We start from the raw sequence: 18,289 nt of genomic DNA, 5'->3' as shown, positions 1-18,289 counted from the left end.
ATAGTCAGATGCTTAAGCATCACTTTGGGTCTATCTGCACTTTCAGGAATTTATTACAAAATTATTTTAGGGGTTCAACCACGGATCGTGGATTGTTCATGAGGTCAAAAAAGTGAAGCCACCGCACCAACATTTTGGTCTGATTTTATTTAATGAGGAAACATTACCTGACGCGTCAGTGTTTTTATATCTAAAGAAATCACAATGCAAACGTCCTTTACATTTAAATGGTTATCTGTTTAAAGTCGGGAATGTCCCCTTCTTATTAAAAGTAACGTTCATCGTCAATACAGTAGCGAATATCAGATCAGCTGACGGACGATAAAAAGTCAACAAAAAAATGCTATTACTAGCAAATAGCAACACCCAGAGAAAGTGCCGACCTGGTGACCAATCAAAATCCAAGTATTTCCTCCGGCGTTGTCTGATTGGACGGAGTTGCTCTGGTGCGCGGTGATTGGTGGAACACACCGACCGCGGTGTTCGAATATTTTGTCATCGTCTCAGTAACCGTCGGTGAGCTATGCATTATGCAGGTGTAGAGACGCGTTTTGGTAGAGTAAGTTACTAACTGTGGTTTTAGGTTAGATGTTCTGATTTTCGAGACACAAATTTAGTTTAGCTGACTGTATAGGAGTCATTTATATAACTGTTAAATCACGTTTGGATCTTATTTTCCTCTTGAGGACGTCATAAATAAAGGTAAGCATGTATACGTCTTTTCAAATAAATATGCAATGCTAACTAGCTGCAAACACGACTTCCGGTCAGTAAAATAAATGTTACTTTCCTGACGAAATGCTGTTTCCTGCTCATCTATTCTCGTCTCTTGTAATTGTGTTTAACGTTAATCATGTCATAATCCTCATTGTTTAACAACTAACGTTGGCTCAAAACGGCGTAACGTTATTTGAACTGAAGTGCAGCTAAGTTAACTTAGCTTGTGAGTCGATTGACTTCGTTTATGAACAACGTTAACGTTAGTTGTCCATTCATAAACCTCTTGGCAGTAAATCTTTATCCGTTTATTGAGTGTAGAATTGTCCATATTTCCATGTGTGCAGGTCTGTCATAATGGCCCTGGCGTCTCCATACGGTGTTCTGTCCGATGAGGAAGAGTGTGGAGCTGTGTTTGAGTCCACAGCTGCTGATATTGGAGCTCTCATGAGATGTCCAGGGTTTGTGTCTCCTCTGCCAGAGATCTCCGTCATAACCCCTGCTGCAGATTCTCAAACACCCATTAAAGAGGTATGTTACATTAAATTAAGTTATGATGGACAGTAAACGTATGCTCTGACTGACAAATAGTCTTTATATCTGCAGGCTCAGGTCCAGGTGTTGTGACGAATAATGATAACTATCAGATTGTGCTACCAACACTGTATTTGCATTGTTTTTAGGGTAGGTATGGACGTTAATAAAGCCTCAAAGCTCATGAATATGATGCTGGTAGCACAATCTGATAGGTAGAATTGGTCATGTTTCTGTACAGTAACTTCAGAGCTGAAATACTAACTATTGATTGTCACATGCTGACTCTTAGTGATATTTAAGGCCTTTTAATTATACTAGAAACATGGATTGTATACATGCTTTGAAATCAGATGTGCAAAACATAATGATTCGTCACATCTTGTTGCAATCTATTTGAACACTTGGGTGTGGTTACACAGCCAGGATTAGGCCTTAGTTTCATTAAGACATTTATTGAGTAGCTTTTAGAAAGAAACCTGCTGTAGGAAAAAACATGACTGGTGTGCATCTTGAGACAAAACAATGGCACTGATATATTGATATGTCAGTGCAAGTTGCTTTCAGTTAAAACAGCTCAAGCATGCATTTTAGCCTGGGACTAGGCTTAAGCCTTGTCTGTGAAACCGGGGATAATTCTTAAGATTTACTAGCATCTATTGTTCTCTTGGTACTGTAGTATGTTTAAGTTTTTATTTGTGTGGATTATAAATGTGCATTGTGCAAGCACTTATTAAACAACAAACTACTTGTCAGTTTATAACCAATAACAATGGAATGGTTATTTTTACTATTGGAATAAGTACTAAAATCTAATGAGTAAATGTTAGTCAATTTAAAAAAGGAATACCTACCAGTAATCTAGGCGCAGTTTGTTGGTGAGACGGGTGGTACATGTCCTCACCACTTTTTGCTTGGCTTGATATTGCCCCCACCACTTTTTGAAACATCTCCCTTCACAGATTTATCAAATACAAAGAAAGCATCTCCAGTTGACTTGCAGGGACACAACAGTTGTCAAGTTGTGCTGCAACAGCTTGAGGCTGTCTACACACTAGACACAAGTTTGGATTCTGTGTTTTCTGCATCGCAGAAATGATAGGACATGATACTGTGTTGTTAAATCTGCTTGCCATACCAGCCGTGGGCTTATGCTTACTGTTTGTTCAGTCAACTCCTATGTCTCAGATTGTCACATTGCCAGAAGCGGCTCCCTCACAATAATTCTTTTCATTAAGGACAGCTGTAAGTAATGTTTTTCCTCCGGTCAACACAAACTGCTTGCTTAATGGTTCCTCACCTCGGGCTTTGTTCAGATTCAGGCTACATCTAAATGAATCCAGATACTTTTGAAAACAGTGCTTTCGTTTCAAAAAGCTCCCGGTCCACACAAGCATTTTCAATTGTTTTCCAAATGTTGCTCATCCACACTGAAACATCTGAAAATGCTTACATCTCCTTACTACGCATGCGTAAAAATGTATCCTAATAAAAGCTCAAGAGGTGAAACTGAGAGAGCAGACATAATAAAGTTCTCACTTCTGGCACAATAGTTTTTATTCGCCAAATATCCCACCACTTACTGTTGCGTCCACAATAACACAGACTTTATGTGGACGGAAGGCCACAACGGAGTAAAAAAGATGTGTTTTCAAACGAAACCCTATTTGTGTACAATGTCTCAGACAGTTCTGTGGTGTTAATGGGTCTTTCATCTGTGTGACTGGCAGCCTGTCCAGATCAAGAGTGATGTCAGCAGAAGAGGCAGCGCTGATGATGGATCAGAGAAGCTGAAGGTTTTCGTACGGATCCGTCCTCTTACCAAGGCAGAGGAGGAGCGAGGAGATGAGCAAGTAAAGGAATTTGACACTTAAGTGAAACTCTTTTTCAAGGAAGGAATGGCTTGGTTGGCAAACAATGACATCTTTATTGTAATGTTTGTGCTGTACAGGGTTGTGTAAATGTGCAATCTGAGGACAGTCTGCTTCTCAGAGCACCAAAAGACTCCCGCAACATGAAGAGTGCAGAGAGAGGAGTCTCTCAAAGCCTGCACAAGTTTACCTTTACCAAGGTAATGCATCCATTATTAAGGAAATCATCAAATATAGCATTCCATTGAAAAAACGCACCAAGTCCCCCCCCCCCAGCATCATGTGAATTTCTTTTTTTGTGCAGATTTTTGGACCACAAGCCAATCAGCAGGAGGTTTATGATCACACCATAAGGGAGATGGTACGAGATGTTCTGCGTGGAGAAAGCCGCCTCCTCTATACTTATGGTGTGACCAACTCGGGCAAAACCTACACCATACAGGGTAAGACGGCCATAACACACTGTTCTGGATTTCCGCATGTTGGTTTGGTGCATATATTTATGTAAAACTGAATAATGTTATTGCTTCCTAAAGTAATGCGAGTACTGGTGTTGCTGTGATTCAACAGGGGCAGGTGGAGAGGCGGGTCTGCTGCCGCGGGCGTTAGTGTCTGTATTCCTGAAGCTGTCTGGGCGACTGTACTCCGCCATGGACCTCAAGCCCGTACTGAGCATGGAGGTCCGTAAGCTGGACGCCTGTGAGGTCCGTGCTGAGGAAATGCGTCGTGATGCTTTGCTGAAAGAGGTAAAGAGAATGGCTGAATAAGAAATGTTCTAAGCGATAATTAGAGATGCGCATTTAGTAGGGCTGTTGATTTAACCCGTTCATTTAAGTATTTCTGGAAGAATATCGTGTATAAAATATTTAACTCACCCGCCCTAGACCTACAAAGGTCATTGAGTTTTTGCCCTGTATCATGTCACCAGTGCGTGATGTAGCCTATAGAATGCAGTTGGCTGTGTTTCGTTTCTGAATGAATCCGCGTTTTGAGCGAATCAATCAGGTGAACCAGTGATTCAATGTCCCATTCATAAAGAGAGCCATTGGTTCTCATTGACTAAGCATGCGTGTACACACATTTTTGTGTATGAACGATTTTAAGAACAAATCACGATTCACCCAAAATTCATCATTTATTCTAAATTTAGGAAAAAATATAGGAACAACTGAAACCACATGTACACAAAGCAGTGAGCCTACTCTGTACGGCCTTATAATCGTGTTAAGAATTTATATTTCATCCTAACACGACTATAATTATATTGAAGTATGTTGCATTAATTGTATTATATAATCCATATATTAAATTATTAAATGCATTCCATTATATTCAGTTTAAGAGTAAGAAAAACTGCATTAAAGCTTCAGCTGCGAGGTTTCTCTGAATAACGTAGATATATGTACAGCTGGCTAATGAGAGGTCTGTTTATAAAAGGTGTTTATTGTGAGAACTGGTGAGAATGGCACACTTGGCACTGCTCGAGGATCGGGCGAGAGCGTGTCTGCATATAGCGGCAAGTGATGAAAGGCTGTAAAGAAAGTGTGTGAAAAGACACATCAGTCAATCAAGCATTTTTATGAACTTTAGCAATTAGAAATAAAATGTGTCAACCATGTATGAAAATGTAATTACATACTAAACCGAATTATAAGCTGGTGGTGGTTTTTGAGATATTATTGGTTATTCAGTGTTTCTGTAAAAAACGAAGTAATTAACAATCCTTTTTCTCCTTCAATAGTTTCATATTTTTCTTGTTTCCTTGAATTGTCTTTCTTTTGTTCAGGAGGAAAGCACAGGTGGACATCAGTCTAGGCTGCGTGCAGGTTTGTCCTGGGACAGTGGCGTTGGTGGACTCTCAGCAACCAGTCACATAGCAACACAACTGGAGGGTGAGGAACTATCTGAAATTCCACCCTGAGCTACTTCATACTGAAAAGAATTGTCGAAATAATGACACTTGTCCCATTTGCCAGGCACTCACAAGTTAGGCCACTCAAACAAAGAGATTGTAGTTCTGTTTGGGGAAAGAAAGACACATTCCAGCTTTAATTTGAGCTACATGTAGTTCTCACTAACATATCAGGTGCAGTCATATTAGTGAAATTTTGCTGGCAAAAAAGGTAATTTTTCCATTGCATAAAGCACAACCAAGCAGCTTTCTGTTGGTCAGCATGGTGAATTTGTGTGACCCCCGATGCAAAATAAATAGTCTCAATTGCGTGAATTCCTATTGAAATGACAGGAGATCGAATGCGAAATTTCAAAGAGCAAACTTAATCCTAATGTAAAATTTGAGAGATTTTCTTCTAAGCAGGTGTGTTGTTGCATTACAGATTCAGATGGCAATTTTTTGGAGACAAATGGCCTGGGTCTCAGTGGTGGGGAGGACCTTGAGGAGGGAGTGCATTTCTCAGTGTGGGTCTCATTTTATGAGATCTACAATGAATTTCTTTATGATCTCCTGGACACTCTGCCTTCACTTCAGTCCCACAAGAGAGCCACGCTACGCCTCAGCGATGACAAACATGGAAACCCGTACGTTAAGGGTAAGAATCACAGAAGAGCACTGAAATCACCACTTTCAGTTTCTGATTTAAATATCCATTTCCTCAATTTTTTTTACTTACCCATTTTAATTATATTGAATCATTCATGTCCTTCCATTAGATCTGACCTGGATTCAAGTACAAAGTGCAGAAGAGGCCTGGAAAGTGCTTAAAGTTGGACAACGCAACCAAAGTTTTGCCACTACTCACCTAAACCACAACTCCAGCCGGAGGTACCTGCTTAATGTCATCATACCCATTATGCCGTCATAAGAGCATGCGTGATGCTGTAAAAAAAATTCACTCTACTTTAGGGCTCGGCGATATGGCCAAAAAAATCATATCTCTGTATTTTTTGGTTAAATGGCGATAGAAGCATAGCTAATGACAGTCTTCTCTCTGCTGTTGTATGCAAGAATTCTGCAAACATATAGTCCTCTTAAACCCTGTTGTATGCAAGCTCATGTCATCTGCCTCAACTTTGATCTCAAAATCCAATCAGCAACCGATAAACCGAACCAAGTCCTGGCCTACATTTCCCCCCTGCCCCCGATCTGTTGACCTCAGAAGTATGTCGCAATGCGGAAGGTGCGGTCAAATTTACAGTTGTTCTGAAAACGTGCTCAGGCAAAATCTAGTCTTTTCAATGGGAATCTACACAATTGGGAATTTCGCAATATCCAGGATTTCCCCACACCAAATTCACAACAGGTCCAATTTGGTCATGTAAATTAATCATGTTAAACCCAAGCGGCAACCTTCTATTGAATCCAACACGGAAGTGACTTAAACTGCAATTCATCGACTGGTCACTAGAGACAGGCTCCAAAAGAGTCAATCCCATAGATCCTCATGTTAAAATGCCCAACTTTACAGCAGAAAAAAATGTGTTAACAGCCTGGTGCAAAAATTGGTTCTGGTCTATATAGCTAATTTTGCCCTTCATGACAACTGAGAGGGGGGTGAATTTTTTAATATAACTCCGTTTAAATTGTATTAAGCCTTCAAGTTCTGCATAATTAAGGGTGTGGCCACTTGAGTGACAGGTGGATTGCCGCTGCTGTCACTACTAGCCGTTTGTCTGCTGTCTGTTAGCCATCACGTCACCTTAGCTAATCCAGCCTCTTTGCCCATTTTCTGTTATCCGGAATAGTAACTGTTATTTTCTGTCAGCTGTGCTTCAAACATCTCCACACTACAGACAATCGGAAACGCAAGCTCAGGCGAAAAATGTAGCATTTCGCTGCATTCCACATTTCTTTGGTGGTTTGGTGATTTCACATCACGTGAGGACGAGTGACCAGTAGAAGACTGAACCTCGTCATCTGTCTTATTTTTAAAAAAAATGGTGGTTGAAATAAATGAAAGTCCCTGCTCGTGAGTTAGTGCCATTTCAGAGGGGGACATTTTTAACTGGAACTTCATTTAGACCCTGGTTCCTGAGGTCGAGAAACAAGTACCACTCCAAAATTCCTAGTTCCTGGGGAAAGTTCCTGCGGTGGAAACGCGGCTCTTATGTTATATTCATGTTTGTAAAAAAGACGCTGCGGTGCATGATGTCATATCATGACCATTGCAGTGTCCGAAGAAATTTCGCATGCTCAATGTCTAGTGTGATCATGGCTTTACTCTTCTGTCCCAATCAGAATCTTTTTATTTGAAATATATTTAAAGTTTAACTTTACAGATATTTATTTATGCAACAATACATAAAACAAAAGTATAGTTTATTAAATTGATTAGATTTGAATCGTGTTGTGTATTTTCTTAATTTTTAGCCACAGCATCTTTACCATCCGTGTTCTACATGTCAAGCCACAAGCAGAGCTGGGACAGGTGACTAGAATCAGCGAGTGAGTCTTTCCACATCAACTGTGTGCTGCTTCATAAGTTAAATATATATTTTTTTGTAATATCAGGCATTTGATTTGAAATTCTCTTTTACTTCCGGCAGGCTCTCTGTGTGTGATTTGGCGGGTTCTGAGCGCTGTAAAGTCCAGCAGAATGGAGAGAGAATGAAAGAGGCAAACAACATCAACACCTCTTTGCTGACACTGGGGCGCTGCATCAGTGCTCTGAGGCACAATCAAACCAACAAGTGAGTGTGAAATAGAGATGTGCATCACCAAAGCTGAGGTCGATGCGATATCGATGCATAGCCTACGATACATTAAAGATACATATAAGCAGCTACCGATGCGATGCAATACGATTCAGTACTATTACGATGCGGTGCGATCCGATTTCGATTCAATGTAATACGATGCAATGGAAAAAAATATGATGCAATGCAATTCAATATGGTATAGATAGTTAACTTTTATTTCTTTTATTCAGACATACAGCAAATCATAAAGTAGCTTAAGTACCATCTGACTTTTAACGCATAGCTCTTTCATCTTTTTTCACAAAACCAAAATAAATAAAAGCAGGTGCTGTTTTAACATCAAATGTTTATTCAAATACTATTCAAATGTAAAAATAATATATATTTATATATATATATATATATATATATATATATATATGAAAAACGATTATTGGCAGTCACAGGCTGCTGTAAACCAGATTAATTTAAATGTCTTACTTTAAGGTTTAAAGGTAGGTGACCCTCGCACTCCGTAGTGATACGCCATATTCACGTAGCTGCAGCAGTGGTGATGAGAGAACGCGCTGGATCAACAGTTCAGAAATGAGAAATCAATCTAGTCGAACTGGACGCACTAATGAGGCGAAATCGCCTCCATCACGCCGCGCTAAATGCGTCTATTCAGACATACAGCAAATCGTAAAGTAGCTTTAGTGCCATCTGACTTAACGCATGGCTCTTTCATTTTTTTCACAAAACCAAAAGACTAAATAAAAACAGGTGCTGTTTTAACATAAACAGCAGGACTTCCAGACCCGCGTCAACACTACTTTCTAAATAATAAAAGTATAGCGCATCTACTAATAATTATATATGAATAAATTGCTTTTTACCGATGCAGATATGTTAGAAACGATGCATCGCGATACAAATGCCAATTTGTATCCGATGCACACTTATTTAAATTGATTCATCGCATCGTTAGCTTTTATGCCGATGCACCGATGCGAATCGGTGAATCTTACCATCCCTAGTGTGAAACGCTTCACAATTTACACAGTGTGATGGGTCATGATGGTACACTAGTTGTCCAACAACTGTTCAAACCATTATGCTTTTCCACTGCTAGTACGGCTCACTTAAATAGTACCACCTCAATTGAGGTTCCAAGAGTGCCATACCGATACTAAAATGTGACGTGGTAACACTGCAGATCACTGATTTGTCAGAGAATCGTCACTACTAGCGTCATTGTATTTGCGACCCAAGACACCAAACCCGTTAGAAACAAACTTATGTTTATAGGAGCTTATGCTCCTATGTTTGTGCGTTTGTTTGTCATGTTTACGATGATGTCAAGGCAGTAGATGCAGCGCAACTATGACCATCAGTCTATAATCCTACCCACTTCGAAGCGTTACTAAACTGCAGTGGAAAAGCAAACCGAGCCGAGTCGTACCACGCAGTGGAAAACCGCCATTACTGATGTCATTATTCTGTCATTGCCACAGGTCTCGTCCTCCGCTGGTCGTTCCTTTCAGAGACAGCAAGCTAACCAGGGTCCTCCAGAGTTTCTTCTGTGGTCACGGGCGCTCTTGCATGGTGGTCAACATCAACCCATGCGCCTCCACCTACGATGAAACACTCCAAGCGCTCAAATTCTCTGCCATTGCCACACAGGTGAAAAGATGCTTCTTGCTCTGAAAGTTTTTATCTTTCCTCTCCTGGACACCAAAATGCATTTAAACAATCTGCATTTAAACAATGTCCTTTTACAAATATCTTTCAGCTGGTACATGGGCCGTGCAGCAAGACTCGTGTGGCGTACATCCTGTCCCTGCTTCGCGAGCAGCCAGCTCATCACAACGATACCACTTTACTGGAGGAGGATGAGGAGGACAGTGATGAGGAAGGAGACATCACCATGTTTGATCCTGATGTAAATCCACTTTAATTTGGTTAATAAGAGTGAATAATTGTTAGTGATAACTAAAAGGACAGTTCACCCAGAAAGGACATTTCTGTGATTTACTCACCCTTATGTTGTTCCAAATCTGTATGACTTTGAAACTCAAATTGAGACATTTTTTAATGAAACCTTAAGTTTCTGTCCCTCCATTACAGGTAACCAAAATGTAAAAGACTCTCTTGTGAAGGTATCTCTTCACAAGACTTGGATTAAAGCACTCGATTCATATGGATGTTTTTTTTTACAATGCCTTCATGACCTTTTTGGATCTTTAACCTCTCAGGTTTCATTGATTAATCTTTGAACCGCATATTAAGTTATTTTTTTAGAGTCTTATGTGTTTGGAGTTTTCATTCTCTGTAGAAAGTAATTGTAGAAAATCACAATGGCTGTTGACTAGCCTATATGACTGTTGATGTAATGAGTCAGGAATGACTTTCGATTTTCTTTGGGAATGTCTCAGAAACCCTATTTACCAGACAGCGTAAAAAATCCTCCTTAAACCCTACTGATAGTGAAATATTTAATAATTCAGCTGGATTTGGTTATTTTGGGCAGGCGCTCCTAAAGGCCATCGATGTTCTGAAGCGCGAGGTGCTGCGTCAACGGCAGGAGAAAGAGGAACTCGAGGCCAAGGTTCGAGAGGAGGTCTGCACTGAGATGATGGAGGTCATCAACCGCATGCAGCATGACTTCAGGTACCTAGTGCTTCTATAGATAAGGGAAAGAATCTATATCTCTAGTGCATATAGGTACTGTAACGCAATATAAAGTTGTTATTTAGTTGTAAATGTTAAGTTCCTCCCTTGTCGTGCAGCGAGACACTGGAGGGCGAGAGGGATCTGATGGAGAAGAGATGTGAGAACAAAATTAATAACCTGAAGAGCAGCCTGAAGAACTATTACAGCCAAGAGCTAGAGGTCAGTGATGTGAAGGGAGCAGTTACACTGACAAATCACAGGGTTCCTATGCAGTTTGGAAAAGTATGAGTAATTTCCAGGTCTGGAAAAGTATGGAAAAAAGAAAGAGTATGGAAAATATTTGCATTTCTAGACTATTGCCCCTGTTTAGTTTTCTATAATATAAAATCTATTGAATTTAAAAGAATTTAATGAAAATAAATGTATCATACAAGAAGTGTGTTTTCATGGCAGCTGTTTAGTGATTCTTTAGTGATTGTCAAACACAACTGAATGATTGTGGCTGGTTATGAGCGTTTTGAGTTCTTATGATGTTCTTAGAACCGTATTACAGAGCCTCTAAAAGGACCTTTGCAAAAAAAAAATATATATATATATACAGACTTTCGTGTGCGCACGAGAAACCATTAAACTTAATAGACAATATTATGGTTTCAGCCCATTTCATGTCATGGTTTCTCCAGCGCCACAGAGGATGCATTAAATTGGACATTAGGCATTGATATTAGAGGTACTACCCTAAGGAAAGCCAAATTGAAGTTGCAAGCACGCTAAACTTCACAATAGTAATTGCGAATGTACTAATTAGACTGGAGTGAGACCATAGACATCTTTCGAGCTGTTGTGATCTTTTTTTGGCACTCTAATGATGCCTGACAGTCACACAGATCGCTGTAAACCGATCTCCTTTATACAGCACCATAAAAAAACATGAATGAACTCAGGGCTCGACGTAACGCATGTCCGGGACAAGTGGACTTTTTGAAAGGGCAAGTGAAAGATAATTTTACTTGCCCGACCGGGCAATAATTGTGATTTTATTACATTCCATGTAAACAGCTATTGATAGTGGGTAGTGTATTTCTGGTAACAACGTCGCGTTGTTTTTGTTCTATTTCACCGACTAAAATAGTTCCAAAGGAAAGCAACTTCAACACGGTCTTTTGTTACTGAATGATTCAGCGTTTTGAACAAATCTTTTGTATGAATGACTCAATGATCCACTAATTAAGACGGTCACTTGCCGCCACCTATTGGCGGTTTAGTTTCATGTTTAAGTATTGCATTTTTTAAAATTTGTATATTCAAACATTTAAAACATCAATCTCATAAGATTATTTATTGCAGTTGTAATTTTGTAGTGCAAATTATTTAATTTGATGGGTAACAGCCCTATAGTGTCTTATTATTATAACTGAATTTATTGATCAAATGTAAGAATTTGACATGAAAGATGATGCATACATTTAATAAGGTAATAAAAATTATCTTTATAAAAATAAATAACACTCTGGGGTATATATCACAAATATGAAAATTTAAGTATGTAAAATCTGAAAATATTGCTTCACAATAAATATATTTACACCACCAAAAAAATCCCCCCTCCCGTACTTGGTACAGTACATAAAATTTGCTATGTACTGTACCTGATAGAAACTATCCTGTCCAAAATGTGTAACTGGCTTAGGCACGTTAATATTTTGACCCCAAAAAGTGGTTAAGACTTTTGCACAGTACTGTATATATACAGACTTTTGCGTTGCATGCAGACGAGAAACTTTTTCATGCCCTCGAGAAACTGTTCACATGGGCACGGGAATTATTAAACAAAAAATAATAATATAATTATATAATATAATATAATTTAGTTTTATATATGCTATAATCTATGTCTACTGACACAACAGCAAAGTATATAAATAACTGGCTTAAACCCATTTTTGGGGGGGCTGAAAATACTATTTTTGCTTTGGGGGTCTCCTACAAAAAAAAACTTTATTTTTCTTATAATAAACATTGCACATCACCACATTTTTCAATGATTCTCAAACACAGGTCCGATGATTCAGTCTCTTTAAATCCCCCCTTGTCGCGAGCCTACTCTGCTGTGATTGGCCAAACGGGCCAGTCTGCTGTGATTGGTCTAACACTTACAGTGCTTGTCGGAAGCTAAACGCCCATATTACGCCCTATAGCAATTGTACACACTGTAAAGACAGTAACGATGTTGTCGGTTTTACCATATCAATCTGAGCTTGAGTCGGATGAGACATTGGAAGAACTAGTTATTCAACTCAAACCTCCATCGCAAGCACGACTTGAGCAGGACGTTTCTCAGTGATGCGCTAGTAGAACACCCAGTAGAAAATATATTCTTCAATAAATAATCATACTTACTGATAAAGTGGGTACTGTCCCATCTTTAATGGATAAGCGTTTAGTAAACCTCATTTAGACTTCAAGGAGATTTGAGAAGCATTTGTCAAAAGGTTGTAAACGCTTCCAGAGGATGTGAAGAGTCTGGTTAAAATTACCACAGCGATACAACAGCAGTACAAAGAGAATTTGCTTTTGCAGAGCAGAAAACAGCGTCTTCTCGAAATACACAACAAGAACCAGCTATAGTGTTTGAGGGCGGGTCAAGTTGTTTGCCGGCGGACAACACAAAACATAGGTGGGCATTAGGCAAATGTGTTACCCAGTGACGATTAGCCGTCACGGAAGTGAGATTCGAATTCCTGATGACTCTTTAGGCTGTTCAGAGCCGATTCTTTCTTTTGAGGAATATTAACTTTATCACGTGCTCTTTCGTCTTCATAACTTTGCAGATAGCTGCATTACACATTGCATGAAAGGGAATATTCGAAAAAGCTAAATAGGGGCACAAAATCTACAGAGAGGTTTAGAAATTTGAGGCTGGAAAAGTATGGAATTTTGAAATGGAAAATGTGTAGGAACCCTGAATTCAACCAAAACCCTGTTTGCACCTGATATTAGCATTTATTTTATCGGATTTATTAATAATAATAATGGCACAATTTATGAAATGATTATTTTAAGGATTAGGGTTGTCCCAGCAGACGATAGTTTCGTGTATCGACAATAGTCAGAGATATCGCAGATAGCTGATGCCTTTGACTATATCAATACGATAATTGGCCTGTTTTCCCTCGTATGTATTAAATGATTATTAATATTGTTGTTTTTATTATTATCAGGCTTGCTAGTACCAAATTGATATAGACCTTAGAGAAGCGCCATGACGGGTATGAAAGCGAGGCTGTGAGGGATAGACCGTGTTTTCAATAGCATCCACTGTAAAAAGCTTTATAAATATCTAGATCACTTATTTACCACAGCTCTTATTGTTAATTATTGTCATAATAAATATGTCTTATTGTCATATTAAATAACAGTAAAACCCACTGAAGAAATTAATGTCTATCCCTCACAGCCTCACTTTCATTCCCGTTAAAAATCAAAGATGCGCTGCAAAATATAACCATGTTAAATACTTAAAAAAACATTTCTATATATATATATATTATATTAACTTCTATTTATTTGTTTTTAAATACAACTTTGAGAGTGAACACTATTTTCCAAAGCTGATGTCAGATTAAAAGATGTGACTGATAGTTTTGATTTGGTCATTTCTTGAAGGAGCGAGATGATGAGATCAGAGAGCTTACTGCTGCTCTTAAGGAAAAGGAGGAGGGCAATATTGTCCCAGCTCCTGTTTTCTCACCTCTGAGTGATGTCAACGGTCCCCGGCGCTCACGCCGCCTGGCTTCAACACACAAACAATCGGATCATGAGAGCGTGGAGCTCATGCAGTGTAAAGCCGAGCTGGAACAGTGCAAAGCTGAGCTGGACCTGAAACAAACGGAACTGCGCCTGAAAACACTTGGTAAGTTTTGCATTTGACATTGGAAAAGTTTCAGGTGACAGTTTAAAGACTCGATTTTACAAGTTTTACAAAAATGTATTTACCTGACGGCACTTTTCTACAACTACTGAATCCACACTCTTCTTTAGAACTGAAGCGTTTCCAGGAGAACCTCCCACTGACGGCCTTCACAGGCTCCCTGACAACTACAGCTGAGCGGAAACTGGAGGAGGGTCAGAGGGTCAGTGCTTTTGTGTCTCATTGAATGTGATGGGCTGTTTGAATTAAATTTTTAGGATTTTTCAATAGTTGTGCAGTCACATTTATTCTCCAAAACCTTGGGGGAAAAATCCAGTCATTTCAAAAGGCATCCACTCAAATACGCCATTCAAATATGTTGACCAACAGAAAGCTGCTTGGTTTCAGCATAAGTAGTGTTTTGTGCAACGCTACACTCTAGACCAGTGGTTCTCAACTCCAGTCCTCAGGACCCACTGCTCTGCACATTTTTTATGTATCCTTATTTAAAAACCTGATTCAGATCACCAGCTCGTTAGGAGAGACTCCTTGATCTGAACTGAGTGTGTCAGATAAGAGAGAAATACAAAATGGGCAGAGCAGTGGGTCCCGAGGACTGAAGTTGAGAACCACTGCTCTAGACAATAGACTTTTTTGTTGTTTTTGTTTTTTTGCACACACAAAAAAAAAGGAATGTGACTGCGCTTCAAGGAATTTGGCAAATTCTGAAATCATCAATAGCAGGGCTGTACAACTAATCAAATCTGCTTGTCTCGGGCCCTGTTTACACCTGTTTTTGGTCGATCGGATCACAAGGGAACTCAAGTGGACTAAATACTGGTGTAAACGGGGTCTAAAATGTTTTGAGCTTGTCCACTTTCGACCACCTCCAGAGGGAGTCAAAAACGCATCGGCCGGATTGCTTTCGTAGTGTTAAAGCTCATGTGGTCGAATGTGTTGACCACAACTGACCTAATACGTAAACAACATGGGAATTGCTCTAGCCAGACGGGATTTAAACTGGCGGAAGGCCTAAGTTTTGTTTGAAGACGAAAAATATACCAAGTAGGGCTGAACGATTTTGAAAAATAATCTAATTGTGAAGAAAAAAAATTAAGCTCTTTATCTGTATTCAACAAAGACAAGTAATAAATCACTAGCTCTGTAAACAAATGCAAGTTAACGGGTGAGCTGCGGTTTTGCTGGATAAAAACAAAAATAACGTTTACATTTATCAACCGATTTCAGTCGTTTGTACATGGTGTACAAAAAGTTCCATCTCTAGTTATTTAAAATCTCGATAGTTAGACTTATAAAAAAATTTAAGGACCCTCCCCTTGAAGAAATCAGGACAGAAGTGGTTGAAAGTGGACAAAAGAGAGCGATTAAAACACCAGGTGTAAATGGGACTGTGTCCCTCGTCTACTTGTGATCCGATCGACCAAAACACATCTTAATACCAGGTGTAAACAAGTTCTTGAAGTAGGCCAATCTGTGCCACTCTTCGACTCCATTTACTCAAGCATGCGTGATGCTTGTGGCGTTTTCTACGATTGCCGTCTCACTGTCACGTCAACTTCATCTCCAGAGCTGCTCTTCACCAGCATTTCACCATTTCATTTGATACCGTTGTCAAATACAGCACAGAAACTCAAATGTCCTGCAGAAATACATTAGCCTACTACTGTACAGGAAAGTACTTGTCAAATTAATAATTTGTATTAAATGTATAAAACCGAATTCAGAAATATTAAAACAGACAATACTGAATCTAGGTGAAAAACAGATTTCATAGGGCCCTAACCTTGTTAACTTTATAGTAAATGTACAGTTCATCAGTGCACAATATTTAAAAAAAAAAGATTCAGTTTGTTAACTTGAATGCATTAGATATCATGACCTAACATTAACAATACGCTTATTTCACGCAGCCGTTATTTTGAAATCGAAAGCGAGGCTCCGGTGGGAAGAACCCCGGAAGTACAGATAAACAACAATGCCTTGGACTACCAACCTGAAGCTGCTGCCGTGATTTACACTATTGGAGGTTAATATCCAATATAGGATATGTAGATACAGTCGTTCATGCTTATTTTTTTTACTTTCTGAAAAAAAAAATATAAATTAATTTCACTGTATATAGTCTAAAGTATGAAAAATGTATGTACATTTTTAGAATAACTAATTTCTACATTAAACACAACAATACGCCATCGCATTCGCGACTCTCCTATGATTAAAGGCGACACTTCCGGTTTTCTTCCCACCGGAGCCTCGCTTTCGATTTCAAAATAACGGCTGCGGGAAATAAGCGTATGAACAACATTTTCAAAGCATTCATTAATCTCGGCTGATGTTAATTTATAGATATAAAATTTATTATTTAATGTTCGTTCTTAATACATTGGTTGGAAAATGTTTCTAGCTAAGTGGTGTTCTTGTAGACGAAGTCCCCCAGGAGGCGCTTGATGGCACAAAGTCTATTCCTCCACTGTTCACTATTTGCATGATAGGACAAATGGAGTATCCTGTATATAATTGGACTGTGTAATGAGTGTGTTTTGTGTGTAGAACCTGAAGCAGCTGCGGATGGAGCTTCAGATGTTGGGTGTGAAGCTGCAGTCGGGAGAAAGAGCGTGCTGCCGTAACACAGATGGAGAGAAACTCCGTCAGGCGCTCTCCTCAGCAGACAGCAAACTCGCCAAACAGGTAATGAACACCAATACACTTTCAGTCACGTCATGTTTACTAGGGGTGTAATGATACACAAAACTGACGGTTCGGTTCTTCCCACTGTTTTGACATTTCGGTGGGGTGGGTTAAGAAGGCTAAAATTGTTTTTTTTTGTTTTTTTAAACAGTGGTTTAATGAAAAAACAGTCTTTGTCTTTAAATTAATTCAATTACAATGAAACTTTTCGCAAGGATTAAAAAAAAAATCGGCTCATGCTGTAAACTACTGTATATAGGGAGCCCGCACATTACTATAACATTAAAGGTTAACAACAGAGCCTAGACTTTTAGCCTAAATTCAAATGCTATTTATTTTTTCGATATAATAAACACCCAACACATTGTATGAAAACATGTAAACTGAACATAAGGCAGTTTTTGCATTATCTTATGTTTTTACTCTAATTCGTTATTGAAATATAATAATTTACACAAGTTGCTGTCATTTTCATGAAAGATATTTTAAACGTACTTTAATCAAGATATCATTAGGATAAGTAAAATATAATATATAGGCAAATATAGTGCATTTATTTTGTGCAAGAGTTCATTTCTCTAAGAACCAACAAGCACTCTGGATGACTAGCCTGCTGAGGTCAATATAATGCTATGTGACAAACAAAGCTGTTTTATTGACGTATTTCCGCTGCTGAAACACTGAGCGATTACACGAGTTATGATGCCTTTCAGTAAATATACTGTATCTTTCAACATACTTTCAAGTGTCCATTCATGTTTATTTTGTAACTGAGGAAGAGATGATCTCGTTTACTCGCGCTCTGCGCTTGAAACGAGGAGCAAGTACAGCGTTCTTTCCCGCCACATCAAAGAGCACCAAAACGGCATTTATTGTTTGAATTTGTATTGAATTCATACAAATCACCATGATAAACAGTCTTGTTATCATTATTAACTTATTTAACATTCAATACACATGGTACGAACTACGAAGGGTGGCCTTATGAAAAAAGAAAACTCGTTTGCTGCGGTTACTTGCATTCCTCTGCGGTTGGCCTGTCAGTAGCACGGTACTGCAATATTGCGGTTATCGCGACAGCCCTAGCGTGGGGCGTGTTCGGTGAGTATCACGATACGTTTTGTGGGTTCTGTATCGCGGTTTTTCGGTTCGGTTTGGATATCGTTACACCTCTAATGTTTACCTAATTCACCCATTTGTTTTGTTTTTTAACATTAAATCTTGTAAACCTGTTCTAGTC

The 18,289-nt window shown here is 39.0% G+C and overlaps 1 protein-coding gene across 1 annotated transcript in view; it reads left to right on the top strand.

Annotated features, from left to right (window-relative positions):
• The first annotated feature begins 437 nt into the window (after positions 1–437).
• The window catches only part of kif20a (kinesin family member 20A), a 19,550-nt gene continuing 1,698 nt past the window's right edge, over positions 438–18,289 (top strand). The window contains exons 1-18 of the mRNA XM_077196351.1: positions 438–702; positions 1,065–1,248; positions 2,982–3,104; positions 3,203–3,322; positions 3,427–3,565; positions 3,693–3,868; positions 4,909–5,014; positions 5,459–5,671; positions 5,793–5,904; positions 7,450–7,524; positions 7,626–7,769; positions 9,272–9,440; positions 9,550–9,699; positions 10,288–10,427; positions 10,547–10,649; positions 14,097–14,343; positions 14,472–14,563; positions 16,912–17,049. Of these exons, the coding sequence (XP_077052466.1) occupies positions 1,075–1,248; positions 2,982–3,104; positions 3,203–3,322; positions 3,427–3,565; positions 3,693–3,868; positions 4,909–5,014; positions 5,459–5,671; positions 5,793–5,904; positions 7,450–7,524; positions 7,626–7,769; positions 9,272–9,440; positions 9,550–9,699; positions 10,288–10,427; positions 10,547–10,649; positions 14,097–14,343; positions 14,472–14,563; positions 16,912–17,049 (2,421 nt within the window). The 5' untranslated portion in view covers positions 438–702; positions 1,065–1,074. The remainder of the gene's footprint in view (positions 703–1,064; positions 1,249–2,981; positions 3,105–3,202; positions 3,323–3,426; positions 3,566–3,692; positions 3,869–4,908; positions 5,015–5,458; positions 5,672–5,792; positions 5,905–7,449; positions 7,525–7,625; positions 7,770–9,271; positions 9,441–9,549; positions 9,700–10,287; positions 10,428–10,546; positions 10,650–14,096; positions 14,344–14,471; positions 14,564–16,911; positions 17,050–18,289) is intronic.

The sequence above is a fragment of the Siphateles boraxobius genome, unplaced genomic scaffold, assembly GCF_051911475.1.
Source record: "Siphateles boraxobius isolate OS27281-9 unplaced genomic scaffold, OSU_SipBor_1 11, whole genome shotgun sequence".
Classification (NCBI taxonomy): Eukaryota; Metazoa; Chordata; class Actinopteri; order Cypriniformes; family Leuciscidae; genus Siphateles; species Siphateles boraxobius.
Note: the sequence above shows the minus strand (reverse complement) of the source record. Positions and strands in the feature narration are given on the sequence as shown.